At 51.9% G+C, this 21,909-nt stretch overlaps 6 protein-coding genes across 7 annotated transcripts; 2 read left to right on the top strand and 4 right to left on the bottom strand.

The window, feature by feature from the left end:
• Window positions 1-608: 608 nt before the first annotated feature.
• Window positions 609-2,661, bottom strand: J3458_004366 (uncharacterized protein). The gene is made up of 2 exons (XM_066118176.1): window positions 2,261-2,661; window positions 609-2,130 (listed from the first exon to the last, which is right to left on the bottom strand). The coding sequence occupies exon 2, from the start codon at window positions 2,066-2,068 to the stop codon at window positions 1,718-1,720; it is 351 nt and encodes a 116-aa protein (XP_065976776.1). The 5' UTR covers window positions 2,069-2,130; window positions 2,261-2,661; the 3' UTR covers window positions 609-1,717.
• A 540-nt stretch (window positions 2,662-3,201) lies between these two features.
• J3458_004365 (uncharacterized protein) lies at window positions 3,202-4,240 on the top strand (the record flags this gene model as incomplete). The annotated part of the gene is made up of 2 exons (XM_066118175.1): window positions 3,202-3,529; window positions 4,056-4,240. 2 exons carry the CDS (start codon window positions 3,202-3,204, stop codon window positions 4,238-4,240), a joined length of 513 nt encoding a protein of 170 aa, XP_065976775.1.
• A 1,260-nt stretch (window positions 4,241-5,500) lies between these two features.
• Window positions 5,501-5,851, bottom strand: J3458_004364 (uncharacterized protein; the record flags this gene model as incomplete). Its single annotated transcript, XM_066118174.1, has 1 exon — window positions 5,501-5,851. One exon carries the CDS (start codon window positions 5,849-5,851, stop codon window positions 5,501-5,503), a length of 351 nt encoding a protein of 116 aa, XP_065976774.1.
• Window positions 5,852-14,297: 8,446 nt separating this feature from the next.
• J3458_004363 (uncharacterized protein) lies at window positions 14,298-18,341 on the top strand. The gene is made up of 2 exons (XM_007809866.2): window positions 14,298-16,100; window positions 16,179-18,341. Exons 1-2 carry the CDS (start codon window positions 15,704-15,706, stop codon window positions 17,501-17,503), a joined length of 1,722 nt encoding a protein of 573 aa, XP_007808057.2. The 5' UTR covers window positions 14,298-15,703; the 3' UTR covers window positions 17,504-18,341.
• Window positions 17,914-18,213, bottom strand: J3458_004362 (uncharacterized protein; the record flags this gene model as incomplete). The annotated part of the gene is made up of 1 exon (XM_066118173.1): window positions 17,914-18,213. One exon carries the CDS (start codon window positions 18,211-18,213, stop codon window positions 17,914-17,916), a length of 300 nt encoding a protein of 99 aa, XP_065976773.1.
• Window positions 18,342-19,469: 1,128 nt separating the features above from the next.
• Window positions 19,470-21,261, bottom strand: J3458_004361 (uncharacterized protein). 2 transcript variants are annotated; one of them, XM_066118171.1, is made up of 4 exons: window positions 21,112-21,261; window positions 20,058-21,053; window positions 19,823-19,979; window positions 19,470-19,764 (listed from the first exon to the last, which is right to left on the bottom strand). In XM_066118171.1, the coding sequence occupies exons 1-4, from the start codon at window positions 21,141-21,143 to the stop codon at window positions 19,747-19,749; spliced, it is 1,203 nt and encodes a 400-aa protein (XP_065976771.1). In that variant the 5' UTR covers window positions 21,144-21,261; the 3' UTR covers window positions 19,470-19,746. The 2 variants fall into 2 exon arrangements, with proteins under 2 accessions (XP_065976771.1, XP_065976772.1); XM_066118172.1 differs by having other exon boundaries at window positions 19,470-21,053.
• Window positions 21,262-21,909: the final 648 nt, after the last annotated feature.

The raw sequence follows: 21,909 nt of genomic DNA, 5'->3' as shown, positions 1-21,909 counted from the left end.
TATATTTGCAGTACCGTCTAGCTTGGGTGGCGGATGCCCTCACGGGGAGAGTTGTATTTAAGCCCTTGATCTGCCACGACATGCCATGAAGAACAAAGCAAATGGCGCGAGGACATTGCCATTCTTTCAAACATACCACAATTCCTAGGAATTGAGGAATATCAATTTCGTCTGCTCAGTGGAAGAATGCGATAATTGTATTTACGACACGGGCTACGACGACTAGCTGTTTCATGAGGCAGACAGCCAGGCTACCGTTATCAACACAGGGGCGAATAAATAGAAGACTGATGTTTACGCAACCGGATCTCTTTATTACCGCTATACCAGCAGAGTTGCATTTCAACCCCTTACATGTTTAACTTTGCGAAGTGTTGCGGTACATTCCAGCGCAGCACATTCACCAACTTCATCGCACATCTTCCCGGCGGTAAAAATTTCAGGGGTAAAATTTACCATCCCAACGATAAAAATGAAATATAGAGTGTTTTCTTCGGTATGTCACGGTTCTCCTGTTTGGGTACGAGCAGGCACTCGGTGTTTGTAAAAACGATTGGCCCTACCTAATGCAGTGCTGGCACGAATATTGGGATAGGTTGAACAATTACAAAAAAATTGATAAGAATGAAATAGATCAAAATTGAATGCAGTAAGATGGCTACTACTATAGACCTTTCCGCCCACAACTCAATCCGCAGACGACATGCTGTCCTCACACCCACATCAAGGCACGAACCACGCCACAGTTTCGTATTATTTACGCTCTGCATTCAAATCATCACAGCCGTTATCTGATCACCATCTCCGAAGATCTTGCCCTAGGCTCCATCGTCAGAGCCATCACCCGCAGTCACCATTTTGGGTCGCATTGCTCGGCCGAGTGACCGAGCGGCCTATCGCGGGACCCCCTGTCCGGAATGGCCAGTAGTAAAGGGCTCAACGTTGGGTAGCAAGCTTCGCTACGTTTTTTTCCCGCTTGTGATGACAGTTCCCCTCACGGACTCTACGTAGGAACATGTGGATATTGGTGCAACCTTGATGGAATAGAGTTTAGACGTCGAGGGGCAGCACTGGCACTGGGAACATGGGTAAGGGCCGGAGAAGCACTACCATCGGGCACTGGATATGAGCTTTGACGTTTTTCTTGTTCAATGGGTACAGAAGCGTAGCATGTTGGTGCGGAGAAGAACGATGCCCGGCATTCAGACTTGGACGAGGAAGCATCATATATAGTACCTGGATGGGAAAACCCGAGCAGTACTTGCTCTTGTAGTTGCAAAAAAAAAAAAGGGCAGCTTGGTAATTCAAACCGTCCTGGCAGCAGGAGCGCGGCTGTCTGGAAGTGAGTCGTGGAAACAGCTCAAGCCATGTTCATTTGAGCCAAGCCCCAGGGCCCTTGAAAGCATGTGTTCCGGAATGAACCCCTGGCAGAAAGTATATCAAGGCCATCACTCGTCGATTGGCCAATTAGTTTGCCGGGTGCTCGATCAGACGTTGGAGGCGACACTTGTGGCGCTCAAGTTTGTTGGTTGAGTTCAAAGCATGGCAGCAAGACAGCAGCCGTTGAGCCAGGTGCTATTCGTCACGGTTATTTTCCTTGCCGGGTTCGAGGCCAGTGTGTCGGGCGTAATACGCCGAGCGACAAGACGGTTCTCTCGCTCCACGGGTGGTCCGAGACCCGCGGTGCCCAACATGATGCGAAGAAGAAAAAAACATGTCATTCCGGCGCAGGAACAACATGAGATGCAATCACAAAATCGGAGCATCCGGGGCCATTGTGGTTCGACGTGATGCCGCATTCGCCCTGCCTGATTGGGAAATACCGGCTCCCACGCCGGCACTTGGACGGGAGCACGGGATTACGGCAATTTGTCCGCCATGGAAACAAACAAACAAACAAAAAGAACCTTCGCATTTTTTTCTTCTCCCAGCCAGACGTGTGCAAAGCACTCGTAGAGGTGGTTTCTGGTCTTTTACGAATGGCAACAATTACTCGCGTCATGGGCCGCATGTCCAAAGTATTCGAGCAGCGCCGCCCAGAGACTCCACCGCCGCCCTTGGGCCCCATTAATATCGAAATTTACGCCAGATTCCCGTGCCATCAAGACGGAACGTGTGGATATGCTAACCCTGAAACAGAGTCAGTTTTTTTCTTTTTTTTTTTTTTTTTTTCCCTTTCTCTCTTCTCTATTGTGCTTGCACGTATGGCTTCTCCACTCCCAACCTGGGGGGGGGGGGGGGGGGGGGGGGGGAAACACACATTCACGGACGCCCCCTCTCCAATGTCACCCTCCCTCGTCAAGTTTGGCTTCCATGCCACACGTAGCCTGCAGAAGGCTTGTCTAGGACCACAAGTGTCGGCACAAACTTGTTGAAGTCATACCGTGTTTTGACCAACTCAGCACTTGGTCTCGTACGAGCTGGGTGCGAAGGGGTCGCAATGTTAGCAACCTACGTAATGGCAATATCGTCGCTCGCATAAACACCATGGGCAACCAGGGGGAATGGGCTCGTGCGTAGTAGTAGGGGCTTGGCCAGCACATAAGCTTGCCAAGGTGGTGTCCAAGCAGGCAAACAAGCTAAGAAACTAGCCCCTTTTATACGTGACACCAGACGAGCAAAAGGGCTCCAAAGACGGCGGTAAACAACAGAGATATCGCACGACGGCCATGTTTTGAGATTTTTTTTTTCCCCTCTCGCCCTCGGAAACAAACTGTGACTGTGACTGCAACGCTGTGACCCCCTACAATGCTACGACCCCATAACCCTACATGCCAACCATGCGTATCGATCGAGTACTCGTCATGGTACTCTAGCAGTACCTTTTCGTCTAAAAGTTGGATGCCGTGAGATCCACCTGCGTCCCACTCGAGACATCGGATCGGCAGCCAGTTGGCGGCGGCCGACCAAGCATGAGGTCGTTCGAGCTGATGAGGAAAATGGCTAGTCATGGAAGGGACGGATTGTTGAACGTTGACCCTTGTTTCTGTAGAGAGAGTGTGTGTTTATTTTTCTCTCTCTCTTTTACACTCCTGCCCGTATTATTGTATAAGAGACCCTGATCCCGGTCCGGGTTTGTTTTTCTTCTTCTCCTTTTGCTATTTTGTACATCTGTGCAAGAGTTACTACAAATAATCATCGTGTCCGGCCCTCGTCACGCACGGGTGGACACTCTTGACAATACACAGTCACAAACTCACAATGGACTACCAGCCCTCGCAACGACGACTCTCCTCGTCAACATGCTCTATTGCGTCGAACTCGTCATGGGCGTCTCATGACAATGACGAGTGCCCTCCGGTGGCGACGTCTCGTCGGTGCTCCGTCCGGTTCTTTACGTATCAGCACGAGCGCAAACCAAGCACGTCGTCGTCGTCGGCTTCGAGCCGCAGCTGCGAGGGCATGAGCAAGAAAGAGACGCGCGAGCTATGGCGCTGCATGCTGCATCTCCAGCAGAGGTACGGGTGCTATAATTCCACGAGGATAGACCTGGCGGTGAATGCCGGCGAGGCGGGAATCGACCTGATGCGTAAGTAGAGTTGATGTTTCCATGTTATTCCCCTTGAATCCTGGCTGCGATGCCATGTGATGCCATGGTCTTGAATCTTCAAGTGTCAAATTGCTGGCGTCTTGGCTTGCAGCCTTGGGCATGTCAGGCCACCTCAGGCCGCAGTTGCTCCCACATGCAGCCTCAACATTGACAACATTGAACATTGAAGGTGCTGGTTCGCAGTGGGGCGTCCAGTCAGTGGGCCTCAGCGGGCATCAACTGACGGCGCATTCCAACTGCTGCAACTGGGCCCGTGGGCAAGGTTACAGCGGTCGGCCACAGCGGGCCAGCACCAGACTCGAGACATCAACTGATGGCTGGGACCATACGTTGACATGTGCTCCAAACATGCCCAGGCAGTTGTGCACATATGTGGGGCCCGCCACAATTGATGCAACATTCAATGTTAAACCCCAAACATCAATCCACCAGACTCTTGACATCAAGCATCAAAAGCCAAGTCTCGAGTCTAGTCGGCTAACACGGGAACCCTCCCTCGGCGCAGCCAACCCTTTCATCATCGACACGCTCAACGACTCTCTCATTGATCTTCCCGACGAGGGATGGGAGATGCTGGACCGCTGCTTGCGAGGCGCCAACAAAGAGCCGCAGACGCAGACGAAACCCAAGTCGCAAAAGAAGCCCTGGCGTCGGACTCGAGTCGGCATTTCCGTCCACCAGACGTCATGAAGACGTCGCCGCCGCCCATGATTAATCACGCACGTCTTTGACCTTGATTTTTATTCCCCCGTCATCCTTTGTTTTCCCTTTGTCTGTCATGAGCCCGAGGCTTGGGATTGGGGAGGTACTTTTTGGTCAGAGTCTAGGCATGGAGTTGGGAAGGGAAGCGAATGGTTTTCATGCCATGGGAGAATCAACTCGACTCACTTTTTGGTTTTCCTTTGGTCAATCTTGTTGGAAAATGTCTGTTGTTTTAAAAAGCACTGCGATACCCCTTGGACTGAGAATGCATCACTAGATACCTGAACTGACAAAAAAAAATCCAATTTGGACCCTGAACGACCAACGTATGCGACTATGAACATGGCATTTATTCCATCACTCGTCGGTCATTCAAGTCATTCATACCAGACTGCATCTGACTTGACTAAAGTCGGGTCTTGCAAACTTGGCTTCATCGTTTGCCTTGCGCCCTACGGCCAACGTCGTACATCTTCCCACTTCACCATCCAACCTCGCATCATGGCAACATGGCAACATGAACCGAGCAAAACCCCGACCTCATCACTCGACCCGCCTTGGCCGGCTTGTGACACCTCCTCCGTCTGGTTGCACCCCTCGGCAATCGGGCCCGGTCCGATCCCCCGCTTCAGCACCCCTTCTCTTACTCCTTGAAGCCCGTTATCGGTGGCAACTTTACCAGATATAGGATATCCCCAAAAACATCAATTGATTCCGCCCATTTCACACAAGTCGCTGCAGCTCCGAGTCTTGTGCAGTGCGCCATGTCCATCCATTTCCGATGACGGCTCAGCACAACGCGGCGAGTGAGTAACCGGCGCCACGGTCCGTAAAGCCGTTCGCGGCGCCCTTTTTATTTCTTCACACTCAGCACAACACATCATCGTCACCGAGTACAGCACAGCACGGGTGGATTGCGTGCTCTCACCCCCATCATTTGTCAGCTCGGCACGGACGACAGCCCCGGCCGTTTGTACCCCAGACTCATCCGACGTCGCCACGTCATTTTCTTGTCTTATGTGCTGATGCACGGGCTTTGAGGCTTACCAGATGGGGTAATAGCATCAGACATAAGTAGCTTGTTTCCCGCTGTTTGAGTGCCGGATGCGCAAGCCCTGTAGTCCTCAGTGGGTGGGCGTCTCTTCGCTTGTAGATCCCGATTGCGAGAACCGGAGGGCTGCAGGTTAGAGGCGCAGGTAGATGAGAAGTACATATACCTTGTCGGTTCCCATTCGACGTGCTTCTCGTTTACCACGTTGCAGTCATGACAAGGTCAGGCTGAATCATGATTTTGCTGCCCTGTTGCGGCTGCTTGTCGGGGTTGGCGGTCAAAGTTACCACATCGCGTGTCTTTTTTTTCCAAATCATAGGTAGGTTTGGATCAGCTGTGCTTGAATTTGGCAGTTGGACTGTTTGCCTGCTGTTTGTGAACCGCTCGCCGTAGAATGTGCGGATATAAAGTAATGTCCAAGTCGCCAACACCGACGTCACGTACTGAGATGAATGGCAAGAGAATAGCGCACCAACGCCACTGATAGTTCTGTACAATGGAAATAAATAATCAGAAACTCCAGAAGTCGCCTCGGGAACAAAATACATCACCGACTTGGAATATGGGCCATGCTGTTTGTTCAGTCTCGTCTGCTGACCACCCTGGAGCTCATCGACCTCATATGCTCCAAAAAACAAAACAGCTTTACGTATGTACCTCTTTTTTTCATATTTAAGAAGATGAAACGTAATTAAACAAGAGTAATACGCAAAGTAGCTCCAAGTTTTGATGACAGTGCCTTCGGAAGAGAGTTATGCGGGAACACATGCTCCGAGTCCTATTACCTATTCGGCGGCGAGTCCATCATGATGTTTATGACTGCCCTTGAAGAGGACTTACCTGTTGCAGAAGCAAAATATTTGTCATTGCACTGTCTTCTTTAACTGCGAAATGGATTTAGGGCTAATTCAGAACAAGCATATTTCCCCAGAAATGTGTATCCAGCCAAGCGTCAACTTATACTTGCAGCCAGATCGGAGTGTCTGGAACGTAACGGCTGGATATATGCTCTATTGACCAGCCTATGGTAATCGTTACCAATACTGGTACTTGTAGCGCATTAAAAACAGACCTCCAAGAAACGACATAATATCCGACTTCTGCGGGAAAAGACGACCGCCGTCCGTTTCCTATGTCCAACGCTCAATGAACATGACATGATGAAGCTTCCCCAGAAGCGTACTTGTCATAGGTCCCGGACGCCGGTATATTTACCTACACTAGCTTGATGGATAGAGTGGACGGCTCAGGATTCCCTGTACCTCTAGCATCTGGTTCATGAATGGGAAGAGGGCACATGTAGCTCTTGGTCATGGCCAGCGTAGTCATTAAAGAGTGTCGCAATCCAAGTAATTCGATAATTTGGGGGCGGCTAACATCAGTCACGGATAATAATGAGGTATTAATCATGTTTCAATAAATGATAGTCATAAACGAAGGAGCCACCCATTCAAACGGGAAACCTACTCGTCATCTCCGGAGCTCTTTTAGCATAACAGGAGTGGGAGCGAGTTAAATTTATAGCGGATAAGTCTCCGAGATTATAAAAGTCTGGTCTGCCCCTAACATGAAGTGAAGTGCTCATATTACTAAAGCAGCATGCTAAAGTAAGCTGTACAGTATATGACTTGACGAGATACGAGACGGTATTCAGGCAAAATATTTTATGAAACCTGTCTGCCTCGAATGCTTATATCGCATGCACTAGATCACTTCCAGGTACACCAGCATATCTGTAATTTTAACAGAAGAGACTCATGTAGAAGCGCAGGCGTTTTTACCTTGTATGCCTGTGTATCTCTTGGAATGTGTTTCAACATACGGAGGGAGAGGCATGGCTGCTGATGCTGCAAGTTACCTTTCGTCTCCGTTCCGTCTGGCCGTATCTTTTTGAGCCGTGTTCAACTACAACTGCCAGTCACGGAATTTCGTAGCACAACCGGGTGACAAACTTGAGAGAGTAGGCATGGCAGAGCGCCACAAGTTGGTGTTTGTCACATTCTTTGGAAGATTTACAACGGCATTCAGAACATGTACATGGCCGCATACAGATTCTGAGATTCCCGTTTCGTCAGTCTTCCATCTCGGTCCCAGGCTGGGTGGTGATGCATATTTCTCGACAGCATCCCAGGAGCTGCGCAAGCCTATCCATGGTTGGGCAAATGTTGGGCCAATATTTGCATTGGCCCGGCTAGTCAAAATCCTAGGCCCAATTCAAAGCTTCACGGACATGGGCTCGGCGAGTCAGCAATGTTGACACTACCGCAAACCGAGCAAGCCTTGATCAGCTTCACAGCAACTGTCAGACTCACCGCCAACTACACGACTGCTGCTCACACGACAAAGCAAAAACAAAGAAGAAAAGAGACTCTCACCGCCAGCATACACTAAAACACAGCCCACAATTTACAACGTATCACGGCCAAAAATAAATAAATAATAAGAATAGTACCGACATTGACCGTGTACCAACCGCAAAATGGTCCCGTCATCATCTTACCACCCACTCACACTACACCACGTTCAGCAACAGCTCACGCGGTCAAGAAATTCCGCCCATTCCCCCATAGCATCTCTATCATGGCGTCCAATTCCTCAGACTAGAAACGGTCTACGATGGGATTTGCACCACAAACACCAGACATTTATTCACCGCCACCGGCAATGCCTTGCATACCCAACCTCCACCACAACCGTAACAACAACCACTGCTCCAAATCCACCTTCTCGTGCGCAACTCGACACATGTACACATCGCATCAATTTCATCAGTGGCTCTCGGAAGTCAGCGAATAGCAAGGCGCCACACCGCCCAAGAACCACCACTGCCGGGTATATGGGCGAGTTTCTTTTTCCCCAGTACCACGACCTCGGGCAGCAGGCGTGTTGGGCCTCGCCGGCTGTGGTCAGTCATTTGAGTCGATACTTGTACTGCACGGGATGGGGTGTCTGGACAAGAAGACATTCTGACGGCTTCTGTCACGCCTTGACACCAGTCACTTGACGTTGGAAAGTAGGCAAACCCCATCATGTCGAGCCAAGAGCACACCACACAGGTGCCTGTGCCACTTCCATTCACCATTGGAAAACGCTGCCAAGGCCGGTCAAGCAAACCAGAAGTTGTACCGGCGGCCAGTCTGTGGCGAGGCACACCATCGCGGGCACCAGACTCGTCACAAATGCAAGTCATTACGGGCCACCGGGGACCCGCGGTGACGACGAGGACTGGCAGCCTGGAAGACGGCTTTGCACAAGTATGAGCTCAATGGCGTCGGCATTCGGCGGGCGACCAAGACACATGCCATTTCTGGCTACCCTGTGGCTATTCTTGCGTTGGGTCTGGTGGAGTTTTGAATCGTCTTGGTCTTCGGTGGCAGATTTTTTTTTTTTCCCCGAGTCTGCGGGCCGGAATAACCACACTTCCACACAAAGGTACCTTCCCTGCTCCTCCCAGTCTTCAGCTCAAGTGGAGCGTTTTTGGAGATGCCTCTCCACTTTCACCATCAATCCTTCAACCCACCACGTTCAGGACAAAGGGTGTCCCGATTCAGCCGGCGTTACTCCGTACTGTATCATCATCCTTGCTCGTGATGGATTCGATTTGGCCCACCACAAGGGATAAGGATGTGTCAACGATGGCGGCGAGGACCCCCAACCTGCATGTGAAAAGGCCATTACGTGCTCCATCGCACCACAGCCCGCGTCCTGGAAGTAAGTGTAGCTTGAAAGAGCATGCTGCCCGTGTTGACCTGCATTCCCCATCTATTTTGTCTCTGCATTGTTCAGGGCAGGAACACGTTATTGCCTGTGACGGAATGTTTTAGGTCAGATCGAGATCTCTAAAAAAGCATCTTAGTCATACCAAAAAAAGAAGCATGTGCACTCCGAATGGACTAAGCTTTTTGACAGGATGGCTGTGCACATCTCTTCCCCTGATGGGGCAATGGCTTTGAGCTCATCTCCACCGAACCAAACAGGACAGGATACCCGACTTGCCCGACAAACAGGTGGTGGGCTTCCCGGGCTCGACGTGCCCGTGGCAGGGGAGGCGTTCCGTTGGACCTGGCTAATGTAAGGCACAAACTCAGAAAATCCCTCGCCACCTAGGCGAAAGGCGTTGGATCATGGTCATCAGCTGCGCCGCGCCGAAAAGCCTCTGAAGAGGCTGAAGACGAAAGAAAGAAAGAACGAAGGAAAAGGAAAAAAATCACGATCAATCCCAAGACTAAGATTTTGTCTGTCTTGTCGCTGAATCATTCATCAGGTAGCCGTCAAAGGTTCAATGTTGACTGCCTTCAGTTTAAGCTTATGGCTGTTCTCAAACAGACCAGAAACACCCGACAACCAGCAAAATAGGTACCATTCGTGCCACACCAATAATGGCCTCTTCACCTCGGCTCAACTCATCGGATATAACTCCATTTCCATCTGTCGGAAGCAACGGAACCAAGCATTCGCTCGTTCCTTGCCAACTCCCAACAGACAATGGGTCGAAAGTAGTTGTGGCGACAGCGCAAAGGCCAAATGAACCTGTTACAGTTAGTGTCATCACAATGTTGAAGCGGCAGACATGGAAACTTGTTCCGCTGTCGAATAGGGATGATTGGGGGCCGGATTTTCCTCAGCCCGCTGAAGGGTAGATTGCGTCAGTCCTGCATATCAAATCTTCGTGCATTCTTTCGCCAATGATGCCACACCTCGGAGGACTCTCTCTGATACTGATTTCCGTCGTTCTGGCAGACGACGAGCTCGGTCCGAACACACTTCCGGCGCTGAAGGTGCTATTACGAGATTGTGGTCCAGCCTGTGTTCAGTACATCGAGTTAGCCTGGTCTCCCCCTTCAATATATGCAGCCACAACTGGCCGAGAGGCCACAGATCCGAAGGGCTGAGGACTACGCATGTACGCTGTAATCCCCAAACGATTTGCATTTTAAAAATGGCAATGTACTAGGCCAATTATCTGAGAAGTTTGTGGTCATAGTTGGTCTGACCCCTGGCTGTCCCGCTAGACAACAAATCGTCGCTCAATGGCTCCGGTGGAAAATAAGCAACGTTCAACTAAGCAAAATACCCGACAGAAAGCAATCCACTTCTCGTGGTGTACCTACCGAGCTGTCAGGCCACAGGTGTGGGCTATTAGTTCCGAACTCGCCTGTAGCGATCGGGGACTCGGCAGTGCGTATACCAGATCTAGATCTGAGCGTGCGATGTTACTCAACAAATCGATAGCATCAGGCCACCTGGTTATGTATCTCGCCGCTCGATATGTCTATCTGCATTTGCTTGTCTACACGTCACATTACAGTCAATGTGTAGAGTGGGATATGTTCCATATTCCTCGTAAATTGCACTGCGCCTGCGTTGCACATGTGAAATGTGGATTGCAGGTCCGTCGGCGGCGAAAAGCTGAGCGTTTGCGGGACATCCATCCCAGTTGATATGGCCCGAGGTCGGCTCTCGGGTGTGACTGCGACGGTACGGAATTCTTATCCGCTTCTGCGCGCAATCGCCAATCATGCAGGTGTTGGCTGTTGGTGCATGCAACCCAAGAAACCAATGGGCCTGACGGTATGCCGTTTGGTGCATGTCGCATTTGGCTACTTATGTACTACATACATCTCGAAAGCCGTTGTGTCGTACTTTGTTTTCACTATCAGCACCTTGTTGTGTTATCTTTCTCAGGGTATTTGTATTGGCTACTATTGGTGGCAGTTGGTATTCATGTAGGATTCGCCGTAAAGTGCATCATGATACTACACGGCAAATGAGTCGATGGAGCCGTGCCAAGAAAGCTCAAGCAGAAAGCCTGCAGAACGGAATTCATATTGACATAATTTGCTGCTGATATCACTTGACATTGCAAGATATTATCAGCCTGGGAATTTGTCTCAGGGTTGCAATGGTTAATTACAGGACAGATCTTCACAACTCACATTCATGCGATAAGGACCATGCATACCTACCTAGGTTGATTGCTTTAGACCGTGCGGGGGGATGTGGAGGTTGTATCGCCTCCATGTGTTGTTTTGGGCAGGAGAAACGGGCATAATTGTCCGATTTTCTTGGCGCAGAACAAATACGACCAGTTGACGTGTGCAGAAGCTCCAGCACAACTGCAAACGGAACTTCAACAAGGCCAAAGTTACCCCCAATCTTGTTTTCCTCAGCAATGTGGACCTATTCTTAGTTGAACCGGCCAGCCAGCGAGTGGCAGGCAAAAAGTTGCGTGGCCCATACGCAGCAGGTATGTATGCGCAAACGACGGCTGATGCAAAGGAGCTAAAAATATTGATTTGTCTGGTTTGTTCCGTTCTGTGGAGTGGCGCGAAGCGGAACGACTCGTGTAACCCTACATCGACTGTGGCCCTGGGCCGTGTACTAGAAGTATTCGGAGTATGTTGTGTGTTCTCGTCGTGAAGCACGCCTGTTTGCTCAGCATCAACAGGAGGTCCGTTTCCGATGCAATCGAGTCCAAGCACCGAGCACACTGAAGGCATGGAATATCCCGCTCTCCGTGCGTGCTATTACGGTTTGTCGTCGAAATCAAATCAAGAAGATGTGCAACGAATTACTGAATGGCTAACCCTACGCAAGTACATGCGAGTCTGCAACTACGAAACAATAGCAGCCACCGAGCCGAAACAGCCCTGACCGAAGCCGAAGTACCTGCTAGATCAGACAGAGAGATGTCTATAGCCCACATGCAAACACTGTGCGGTTATTGGTACAGAGCACAGCGGACACTGCAGGGATATGACATATCACCATCCAACTCCATACCTTTCCTTTCCTTTGTGTTGTGAGAGGGCGAGCATATCTTCGGGTACTGCGGGCTCTTGGACGGAATATCTCGGGTTTCTCCACCAGTTGGTGGGATACTGGTAGAGCAGAAGCGAGACTCCCTGATTTCGAGACAGCCGAGGTGGTCTAGTTGCCGAGACAGGCCCTGGACAAAGAAGAAGAAACTCAAAAGACTTCCCGAAATCGATCTTCATATTTTTGACAAGGCTTAGCCTCATGTCCGGAGACCGTGCATTCTCGGGTAGCGAAACACCAAGTCTACTGAAGGACCAACTCAGAACAGCGACTTGAAACAAATCTAAAAGTGGCAGTCGATAATATTGCAGGCGATCCAAGCCTGCCATGGGGCCGTACTCCGCAGGTCGCTGGATCTAGCAGATAAACTTACTCCGTACTCCATATTAACGTTTCGTCGAATTTGATTGGGGGGACCCGTGGGGAGTCTGGCATGTCAACAGCTCAAGCAGTGTCTGTCTATTCACGTCCCGACACGTCCGTGAAGGGAAAATCGCGCTGCTCATTCTGTAGGCCCCAAGACGGCGCCCAGCCCAGCAGTCCTGCAGCACGCACGGAGTCGGAAAGCCACCTTGCGGCGAACAATGCCCTAGGCACAGATCCCTTTCACCAAGTAAGCCTAGCCCAGGACCATTTCTATCCATAACCGCTTTGACTTGGCGGAAGGGAATCCCGCGGGTTAGAACCACAAAGGTGTATTGTAAACACGACGAGGCAGGGGCATTTGAGGCGGAGCTTTGCATGACCACGGCCATTCACTACTGCGCAGCATGGTCAACTGGTCGGTATTATTAAAGTTGCAGCAACTCGGCTGTCTGCTAGTTTGGTAGCACAAGCTGGTATCACCCGTACGGAGTACATAGTAGACATATATCCCGTATCGGTACATCCCCAGCCCTTGGGGAAACGTGCTTTACCAGGTACAGGCTCCGCGGGCTTGGAGCCCATGTCTACTCCGTACGAGCTGCAGAAACCAAGAGTTCCAGCAGCCTCGGGCTGGGCGGAGCGGAGAGGGGTGGAGAGAGGGAGAGGGAGAGAGACTGGAGAGAGAGGGCCAGAAAAGAGGGGGAGAACGAAGGCAAGGCCCCCGTCGCTACCACTTGACTGCTCTCAGCGACATGCATCGAGCCCGGAGGCTTCTTCTTTTGGACATTCAGAGGCATGGCCAGTGGATCTGATCTACATCCCTGGTTGATATAGGCCGGGGCCGACAGCGGTCGAGTTTCCGTCGGTTCAGTTTCTTCTTCCCACAGAAACGCGAAACTGAAAAGCTGGTTGTGGTTGTCCTGACCTTGGCAGAGGTTGGGGCAGAGCCGAGAGCCAGGGCGTTGGGAGGAGAGAGACAAGAGAGGCGCGAACGACGAATTACGAGGCCAGGGACAGCTTGTTAACGACCAGCCAAGGATCCCTTGTTGAGAAAAGGTCAAAGAGACGATTTGAAAGCTCTAGCATCTCTCAAGGGACATCTGGATCTCTGGGGCCCGGGGCCTTCCGTGCCATGGCCAAAGCTTGGCCTCCCGCTCTGGCCTCGTCGCTGTCGAGCTGTCCATCTATCTACCGGTCCGTTGCTAGTTGAAACGTTGAAGCTATGTCTGTGTCCGAGGCCTTCAATCGGTTTGTTTCACCCGGCCCAGCTTGGTCTACGTGCATGAATGGGCTTCAGGACGAACAACAACAACAACAAAGCACGCAGTAACGACGCGCTGTTGCTCAGGCTCAGGGTCGTCGAATAAGTCGCCCTCTCATATCAGATGCATATACACGGAGTAGTATCTCGTCCGACCTTGATCTCGGTCGAATGCACCCTGACGGGCCTTTGAAACTACATATGTATCTTGTGCCGCCATCACACACGATGATGCCACGGTTCGGCCCTCGTTGTTCTGCAAGTAGTCCCAAACTTTGGTCTGATCGACAAAAAGCAATGGCCAAGTCCTTCTGAGTACCCGGCGACTCATTTTTTTTTTTTTTTTTTGCAATACTGTCTGTCCTAGCCGGCATTTGTTTTGGCATTTGTCTTGTCCAAATCGACAACCGCTCACCTCTCTCCCTAAGCGCCAATGTAAGGAAACAACAACAAAAAGAGATCACAAGGCGCAGGCTATCATTACAATACTCGAGCATCTGCCACACAGTGAGACATCGATTGCTGGCACCACAGCAAACGTCTACGCAGGCTCGGTAGGCAAGGATCATCTGGTCTCTTGATTCACCAGATTGCTCTGGCGAAGTGCATCTCTCCACGTCAAACAAAAGCAACCAGCATCGGCGTCAAATCTCACGTGCCCGGATCAGCATCACCACATCCGCAGGCCACAACTGCGCCTTGGTGTTTGGCCCAATTGAGCGAGGCACGTACCCGCTGGCTGTTGGATTGACGCAGAGACACACTGATAAGTAGGCGACTGGTCGGTTGGCCTCTCCATTGGGCATACGCACACGCACGCTCGACGCGGCCTTGCAAACGCAAAGAAGAAGCTGGGTGCCCTAGATTATCCAGCGCCTCGCCACAGACGGGCTCTGGGCTCCTGGGCCTTGAGCAGAGCTTGTCGTCTGGTCCAACCGGCATTGCGCCAACACGTGGAACTGCAACCCCCCCGGTCTGCTGCACGCGTTGGGCGTTTTGCTCTTCCCGCCTCGCCTTGGATTGCGCCGGATTTCGATTCATGGCGAGTCCACGGCGCCATTGATGGTTATAAACGGCCTGCTTCCCGCCCCCCCAGAGAGACGCATTCTGGAGCATTTTGTTCTGTTGCTGTTGGTGCCGTCTCCAAACATTGAACACACTACCGTCCACGGCCATCCGCAAACATCCACACCGTCATCCACCGTCATCCACCTCCATCATCCCTCCACCCACACAACATCTATTACCCCGGCGTCTTTTGTCCTGCCATTGTGTCCGCACAAAGACCCAGCCCCGTGCGGGAACTAGGTCACAAATTCTTCAGCCTACCGTTGCTCCAAGACACGCTTTGGCCTGCTTTGGTCTTAGGCCGTGGCCAAAAAAGAGAGCCCACTTTTAATTTTTTTTTTCCCCTTTCCACAAGTCTTCTACTCCGCAAGCACAACCCAGTCGCGTCACAACGACCGAACAAGCGCTAAGGATTGTGCAAAGACCCGCCACCCGCCCACCTCAGCCAGCGGCCTCCACCCCGAGGAACTAAGTAGTACCTCACCAGTCAAGTGTCTGCAAGTGGGGCTATCTTTGGCCAGAAGGCTTGCAACAAAGGCCCCCGCCAACAGCCAACAGCCCACCTCTGTCTGCTTGCCACTCAGTTCGGTCACTTTTGGATAGATCAAGAATCCGCAACCAACAGCCCGAACCTTCATTGCCAGCAACTCGGTGGGTTCCAAAGAGTTCCAAGGACCGGGCTGTGACTTGTCCCTTCTGGACATGTCCAGGGTGCTGCGCGGCGCCATATCTTCGCTCGCCTGCCCTCCCAGAGTTGCTTCCTCTCCACGTCAACTCTGTACGTATTACTTCACGACACATCAACACCGCCGCCAGCACGATACTTGACCAGTTTGCAAAGCCGCCGGCCACCGCTGTGTTCTCACAGCCCCGACGCTGTGCAGGTATGACGTCCAAACTCAAGCCTCTGCTCCTGCCGCCGCTGGTCGAACAGCGATTTGGACGGGCTGAGCAGCAACACATCAAGAGACCGTCCGCCATGGCAACTCCCGACCAGGATTCATCATTCGTCTACTACACTACCAATTCCTCAGCATCCGACATCACCTCCCCCGTAACACCCATCTTCTCGCCCAAGGGCCACCAGAGATTCTCGAGCTCCACCTCGTCGCTGGAACTGCCCATGCAGCTGCCGCAGGAATGTCCAACCTCACCATCACAGGCCTCGAGCACCATGTCTAGCTTGCGACAGCTGCCTGATGTTGAAGAGGAACCGCTAGATCGCGGGGAGGACACAGCTACTCTTTCCGACCACCTGCACTTTGGCCTGTATAGCTGCTTGTGTATGTGCTATCACTGTATCCTGGTCGTGTCGGCCACTTGGAACAATGAATCGTACTGACCGTTATCTTCTTCTTCAGGTGACCAACCTTGTTCCCACCGCAACAGCTCAGACGCAATTTTACCTTCTGACTTTGTCTCGGAGTGTGATATCGACTATGACATGGGCTTTTTGAGCGACACCGACTTCACCACTGACCCTCGCTACCCTCGAAAAAAGCGCAGTACTACTGAAGCTGCTTTATCCGACTTCACATCACGGCTGGGCGCTCGAATGCCTACACTCAAGCGATGGCGGTCGAGTAAGCGTGCAGCTCTCAGAGCGTCGCCCACCACTGGGTTAAGCCTGGAGAACGTCTTGACTCGCGAGTCGTTGAGCAGCCGTTCATCGTCCATGTCCTCGTCAACACATTATCTACCCGAACGTGCTGCCGAGTCGGTGCCACCGGTCCCGTCCAACCCAACCATGTCTCTCTACAGCCTCAGTGATGACGCGGGAACTGGACTTGGCATAGACATTACTCCCGAAGATCACTCTACTCTGGAACGCGATCGTGCCATGGCTACTACTCCTCTCCTGCCTCCCCTCCTCATCAACCCGCTCGCTTCGCCTCCACGAGAGTCACCGCTGCAATCGCCCAAAGTTGAAACGAGCCCAACCCCAGATGCTCCGCTGTCGCCTTTGTTTGGTGCGCCAGCGCAGTTCTCCCGACCACCGCTGAGCACTCGCCCATCCATGTCCTCTCTGCGAAATATGTCGAGCAGCACCGAGCCGCCACTTCCGCTTCCCGCGATTTTGCAGGAGCATGATGAGTGGTCGGACAAACTTGGACACGCTAATTTCACCATCTCACCACAACCGTACGAGCTAGAAACCATCAACCCAGAAACGATTGCCAAATTCCGGAATGACTGGGATCTGGCTCGCATAAATTACACCAAGCACTTGGTCAGGACTGGTGAAAATTATGGACAGACAAGCAAAATCTATAATCTTACTGAGCAAAAGTGGGCCGAAGTAGAACTTCGTTGGCAGACAACGTTTGGAGACATTGTGAAAAACACTAGTCACTCAACCCCTGGATCCGTCAGTGAGTCTCGAAACCAGAGCCGAGGCCGGGGACGTGGCCGTTCTAGCAGTTCCAATGCTGCGGCGCTCGCGCGACTGCCAGCGCATGACGATCTTGTTGCCGAACTCGAGTGGAGACGTCTGGAGGACTGTCTTCCGAGCGCCGTGCCGCAAATGTTGAAGTCACTTGATGCGGACGGCAAGTTCCCCGGCCGCGGGGACGAAGACATTGTTGGACCCATGCAACGGGATGCGGTAATGGTGCGTGCAAGAAGTGAAGATGCAAAGGGTCGGTTCTGGAAGACCCTAGCAGATCGAGTAGGACTGCGCAAATAGTGTGCCTCATGGCTGCATATGCCGTCAAGCCACCGCCGTCATTGCGATTTGAGCTGGTGCCATCACAAGCCTTGTTGAAGGCGAAATTGCGACCAAGCGAATCTTTTTGCGTCTTTTATTGCAGCCCGGCCTTATTTCCTTTGTTTTATGAAGCGACACCAAGAGATACCCCGACTGCAGTCATTCCTTTTCATCGTATAACAACAGCTTGAGCGACCCACTGGCGCCGAAAAGAATTATTTAGATGGACAACCCGAAGGAAGGGTCCTTTTTGTTTTTAATTACCTGTATGTGGGATTTTGTATATGGGAGAAAAAAGGGGCGTTCAACATAAAAAGCGTGTGCCACAAGGGAACCAAAATTTCTAGACGTTACCACGACGGATTTCATGTAATGTCAGAGTAATGTTTTCAGACTACCATGAGGCGGGGGAAGAGTGACGATGATGAGGTGGCAGCGGAACGAGGAGATGGGAGACAGCTCCCAGATGACGAGCCTTGCTCAGGGCCGTCAATATTAACAGCAATAAAAGATTTTACTACTGTACTGCCTTGACCACTATTGACCTGGGTTGGTTGTGTTTCATGCAAGTTGGGCAGCCCTCCCGGCTCCGGGCGGATCGCCAAACGATACTGATGCCCGCCCCCAAGGCTGGATTGATGCCACTTGATCTTGGGGACACATGGCTGGGGTCTAGATTTAAACGACATCAAAACAACGATATCATGTTCAAGGTGGTCTCATCCCATGGTCCAACCAGCAGCCATGGTAAAGGCGGGTAATACAGCAAACCAGCAACTCGCACGGGTACCACGTGAATGAATAACTTACTCTGGTGATGCTTGTTAAGCAATCGGGCCTTCACCACACGCCTACACGGATATCCATGTGCATTAGCTTCTTCTCGTTCTCCCTTAGCTCCTTATAAGACTTGGAAGAAAAGAAAAAGATGGGTGAAAAAGAATAAACGGGAAAGAAAAAGAAAGAAAGAAGGACATCAATTCTGGGCTGGGTACTCCGTATACAGAGCCACGTGGCAGGGGACACGAAACAACAATCTCAAGCCCCAGGGCATATCAACAAGCGCAGGGACGTTTCATCTGACACCCGGTAACACAGACGGCTGTCGTCTTGATTGAGGAACAAGAACGGGTGCTAGGCCACGGGTACGCGGTGCAACGGTCCATGGTACGGGAAAGACGGGACGCCGACGACATTGTCGTCTCACCCCCGTGCCCCAAGGCGGGGGAGGGGAGGAGCATGTTTTGTGATCTGGCCCGCCTCGATGATGGTGGATGGGCATCCTGTCCAATCTACGCGCGTCACAGGCAGGCAATGCGGAAGCACCGGGCGTCTGCTGATGATTCCTCGTGGGACAAGAGTCGCACACAATAACGGGCCAGGGGGAATACACAGACACCTATTCACCGGCGAGTTGATGGGACGGACGTCTTCACCAGAGGCGAAGGGAGAGGAAAGGGGGGGGGACAAGGCACCCAGCCGGAGTGGCACGCGCTGGTGGTACTGCGTTTTCTCGAGTGGCATGTTGGTGCTACCCGTGTGTAACTTTAAATGCCGCCGAACGGATGAATCTTGAGGCGTTCACGGTTGGACAGAAGACGGGGAAGATGGAGCTTGGTTCCGTGTCTGCTCGCTTAGACTTTCCGTTTGGCTGGCCCGACCGAGGGACGGGCCTCGCATGGCGTAGCCAATGAATGACGTTTGGTGGGCGGCTTCTGAAATTGACTCGCGGTGGGTTCGAGGGATGGGTGTGGTGTGCTGGCCCACTTGCCGCGTGGCAGCCAGACTGGGGCGTGCGATGCCGAGGTGCGGAGAGGCATGATCTGCGTTGGGGGCGGATAATGTAAGAAACTTGGCGGGGGAGATCAAAAACAAAATTGACCACGCTGTGATGTAGTATCCTGGTGTTGATGTGAGCAACGCAAAGCGGCAATGAGACACGATAGTTATGGTGGGTGCCTTCCCCGACTGAGCTATGGTGGTTTGTTCACTTTAACCAGACCCGAGTGCAGAATGTACCGCATACTTGGATTAGTTGGTGTTCCTCTAACTATACTATAGTTCTCCTTTTTTTTTAAACAAAAAAATAAAATAAAATAAAAAAAAGCAAGAGGAAAAAAAAAACCGCCCAGTATCAGATCTTGCTTGAATCTTTGCTTTATTCCGCGAAAACGCCCAGGTCGAGTTGACGTCTCTGGGGCACTGGGCTCAGCAACGCCCCGTCACCGGTGCCATGAAGTCTTGCGCGTTTCAAAAGTTAGACAGGGATGCGGGCATACTGATAATGACGTGGCTTACATTGTCCAGAGTCAGCCAACTCCAGATGTCTTGGATGATGTAGAAATGGTCCATCAGCACCACCGCCCCCAGCTGACGCCACATGTAAGGATACTCTTTGAGAAACGCGGCGTAGCTCAAGGCAGCATCCCAAAGATAATACACCAGTATCAATGATCTGGGTGACTCATTAGCTCTTTAGAGGGGGGAGAGACACACACGTTACAAAGGTAAAAGGGGGAGGAGAGCTGCTTACGCTAGCTTGGGATACGTCGAGAAGGAAAAGATCCACGAAAGAATATGAATCGCCGTGAGAACTGGCCGCAGAACCCTCTCAATAGTTTTGCGGGCAACGTATGGTTTCTCCCAGATCTGGGGGACGTCTCGCAGGGTGCGGAGGAATGACTGAATGGTGCTTCGCTCCCATCGAAAGGCCTGTTCGAAAAACGCCCGTCCGCTCTTGACCGTCGTTCGGCTCACTCTCGTCTCGGGCATGGACTGGATGGCGATGTTCCAGTTGTGCTGCTGGAGCCACCGGGACGAGAAGGTATCGTCGCCAGTGTCAAGCTTGAACCGCCCGAGCCAGTAGTCGTTGGTCAGGCCGTGCAAGAATCGGGCGTCGCGGAGAATCTCGCCCCTGAACAGGACGGTCGACCCGGCCAGCACCCAGCACCACCCGGCAATGGCGTAAACGGCGGCAAGGCCGCTGTTCCTCCTCCAAAGAGCCCTGGTCATGGCCGTCTCCCAGGGAGTAACGTCCCTGCTGTTCCGGCGTTGCTGCGGAATGTGCACCGCGAGCGGTGGTCCAACCGCCCCTACCGACTTGTCGTGGAAGCAGGGCAATGCGCTTTGGAGGAAAGCCTCTGGCCACAGGATGTGGTCGTCCACATTCACGATGATGCTCCCCTTGGTTGCTTCGATGCCCAGCTTGAACTGCTCTCGCTTGCTCGCCGCCGGCGCATACAGGACCTTGATTTGCGTTGCGGCATCCGGCGGCAGCGCTGCGTCCCGAATCAGGCTCGTGATGTGCTCACGCTCCCCCTCAACGGCAATGATTATGATTTCCCGCGGTTTATTGGCGACCCATGTCCGGAGGCAGCTGGGAAACGACGTCTTGGTGCTGACGGTTGGCACAATGACACTGACGTCCGACGTGGCCAAATTGAAGCTCGGGTTGCCGACCTGTCGCTGCACCGGCCGGTACCTTTTGGAAGCGCTGGACAGGATCCTGCTGTCAATGTATCCCCAGAGCCTGAATCCATCAGTTGACCCGATGCCTCGATGAGGGGTGCATGAAAGCTTCGGCTTACCAGAATGCAACCAGCGTAGTGACGGCCGCCATTTGTCCAGAAATAACGACGCAAACCCCCCAAGCCACGGGATAATTCTGAGACTTTAGGTGAGCCAGCAGAATCTGAAGAAATCGAAAAAAAAATAAAAAATAAAAAAAAATAAAAAATTCTTGGGGTTTATGGTCCATATGGATGAGCAGCAGCTCGATAACCGCCACGTGATGGTCTCGCCCTGGCACAAAGGAAAAAGCAAATGCATCACCGTCACCAATCATCAAGCTTGGTTTAAAAATCCTCTACGTAATGCTGTTGTTCTCTTTGTCATACAAAGTGAAGCTGCAGTGCACGGTTGAGATATGCATTGCTATTTCTTTCAAACTGCATGTCGCGCCTCCGGCAACAATCCGTTTCGCTGTTTGCATCGATGCGCCATGACCTACCGAGTACCGTCTTTGGCATGTAGCTTGGGACGGAACCTTCAATGTTGTTTCCTAGACTTTCATGTCAGTTGGTGGGACAGGAACTTTCTTTCATGCATAATGAGGTGGGCGCAACAATGCTGTCGCCGCCAACCGGAATCGGCACCAGAGTACATGGGCCCGAGAAAAGAGAGGAACGGATAATGCCTGCGTCGACTGTAATACATGATTGTCGGAGGCAGAAACACCAGACCTCGGATGCACGCCGCGGATCCGGAGTCAACGGACCATCGGAATGGCAGAGCTGAGCTCGGACACCCAGGGGAGATGGGCATTCAATATTGTCCGGATGCAGAACAGCATCAAACACTCACCTGAAAGAAGGTCGCTCCAGAAC

Source organism: Metarhizium acridum (genome assembly GCF_019434415.1).
Source record: "Metarhizium acridum strain ARSEF 324 chromosome Unknown scaffold_29, whole genome shotgun sequence".
Classification (NCBI taxonomy): Eukaryota; Fungi; Ascomycota; class Sordariomycetes; order Hypocreales; family Clavicipitaceae; genus Metarhizium; species Metarhizium acridum.
This window is presented reverse-complemented; position numbering and strand designations above follow the sequence as displayed.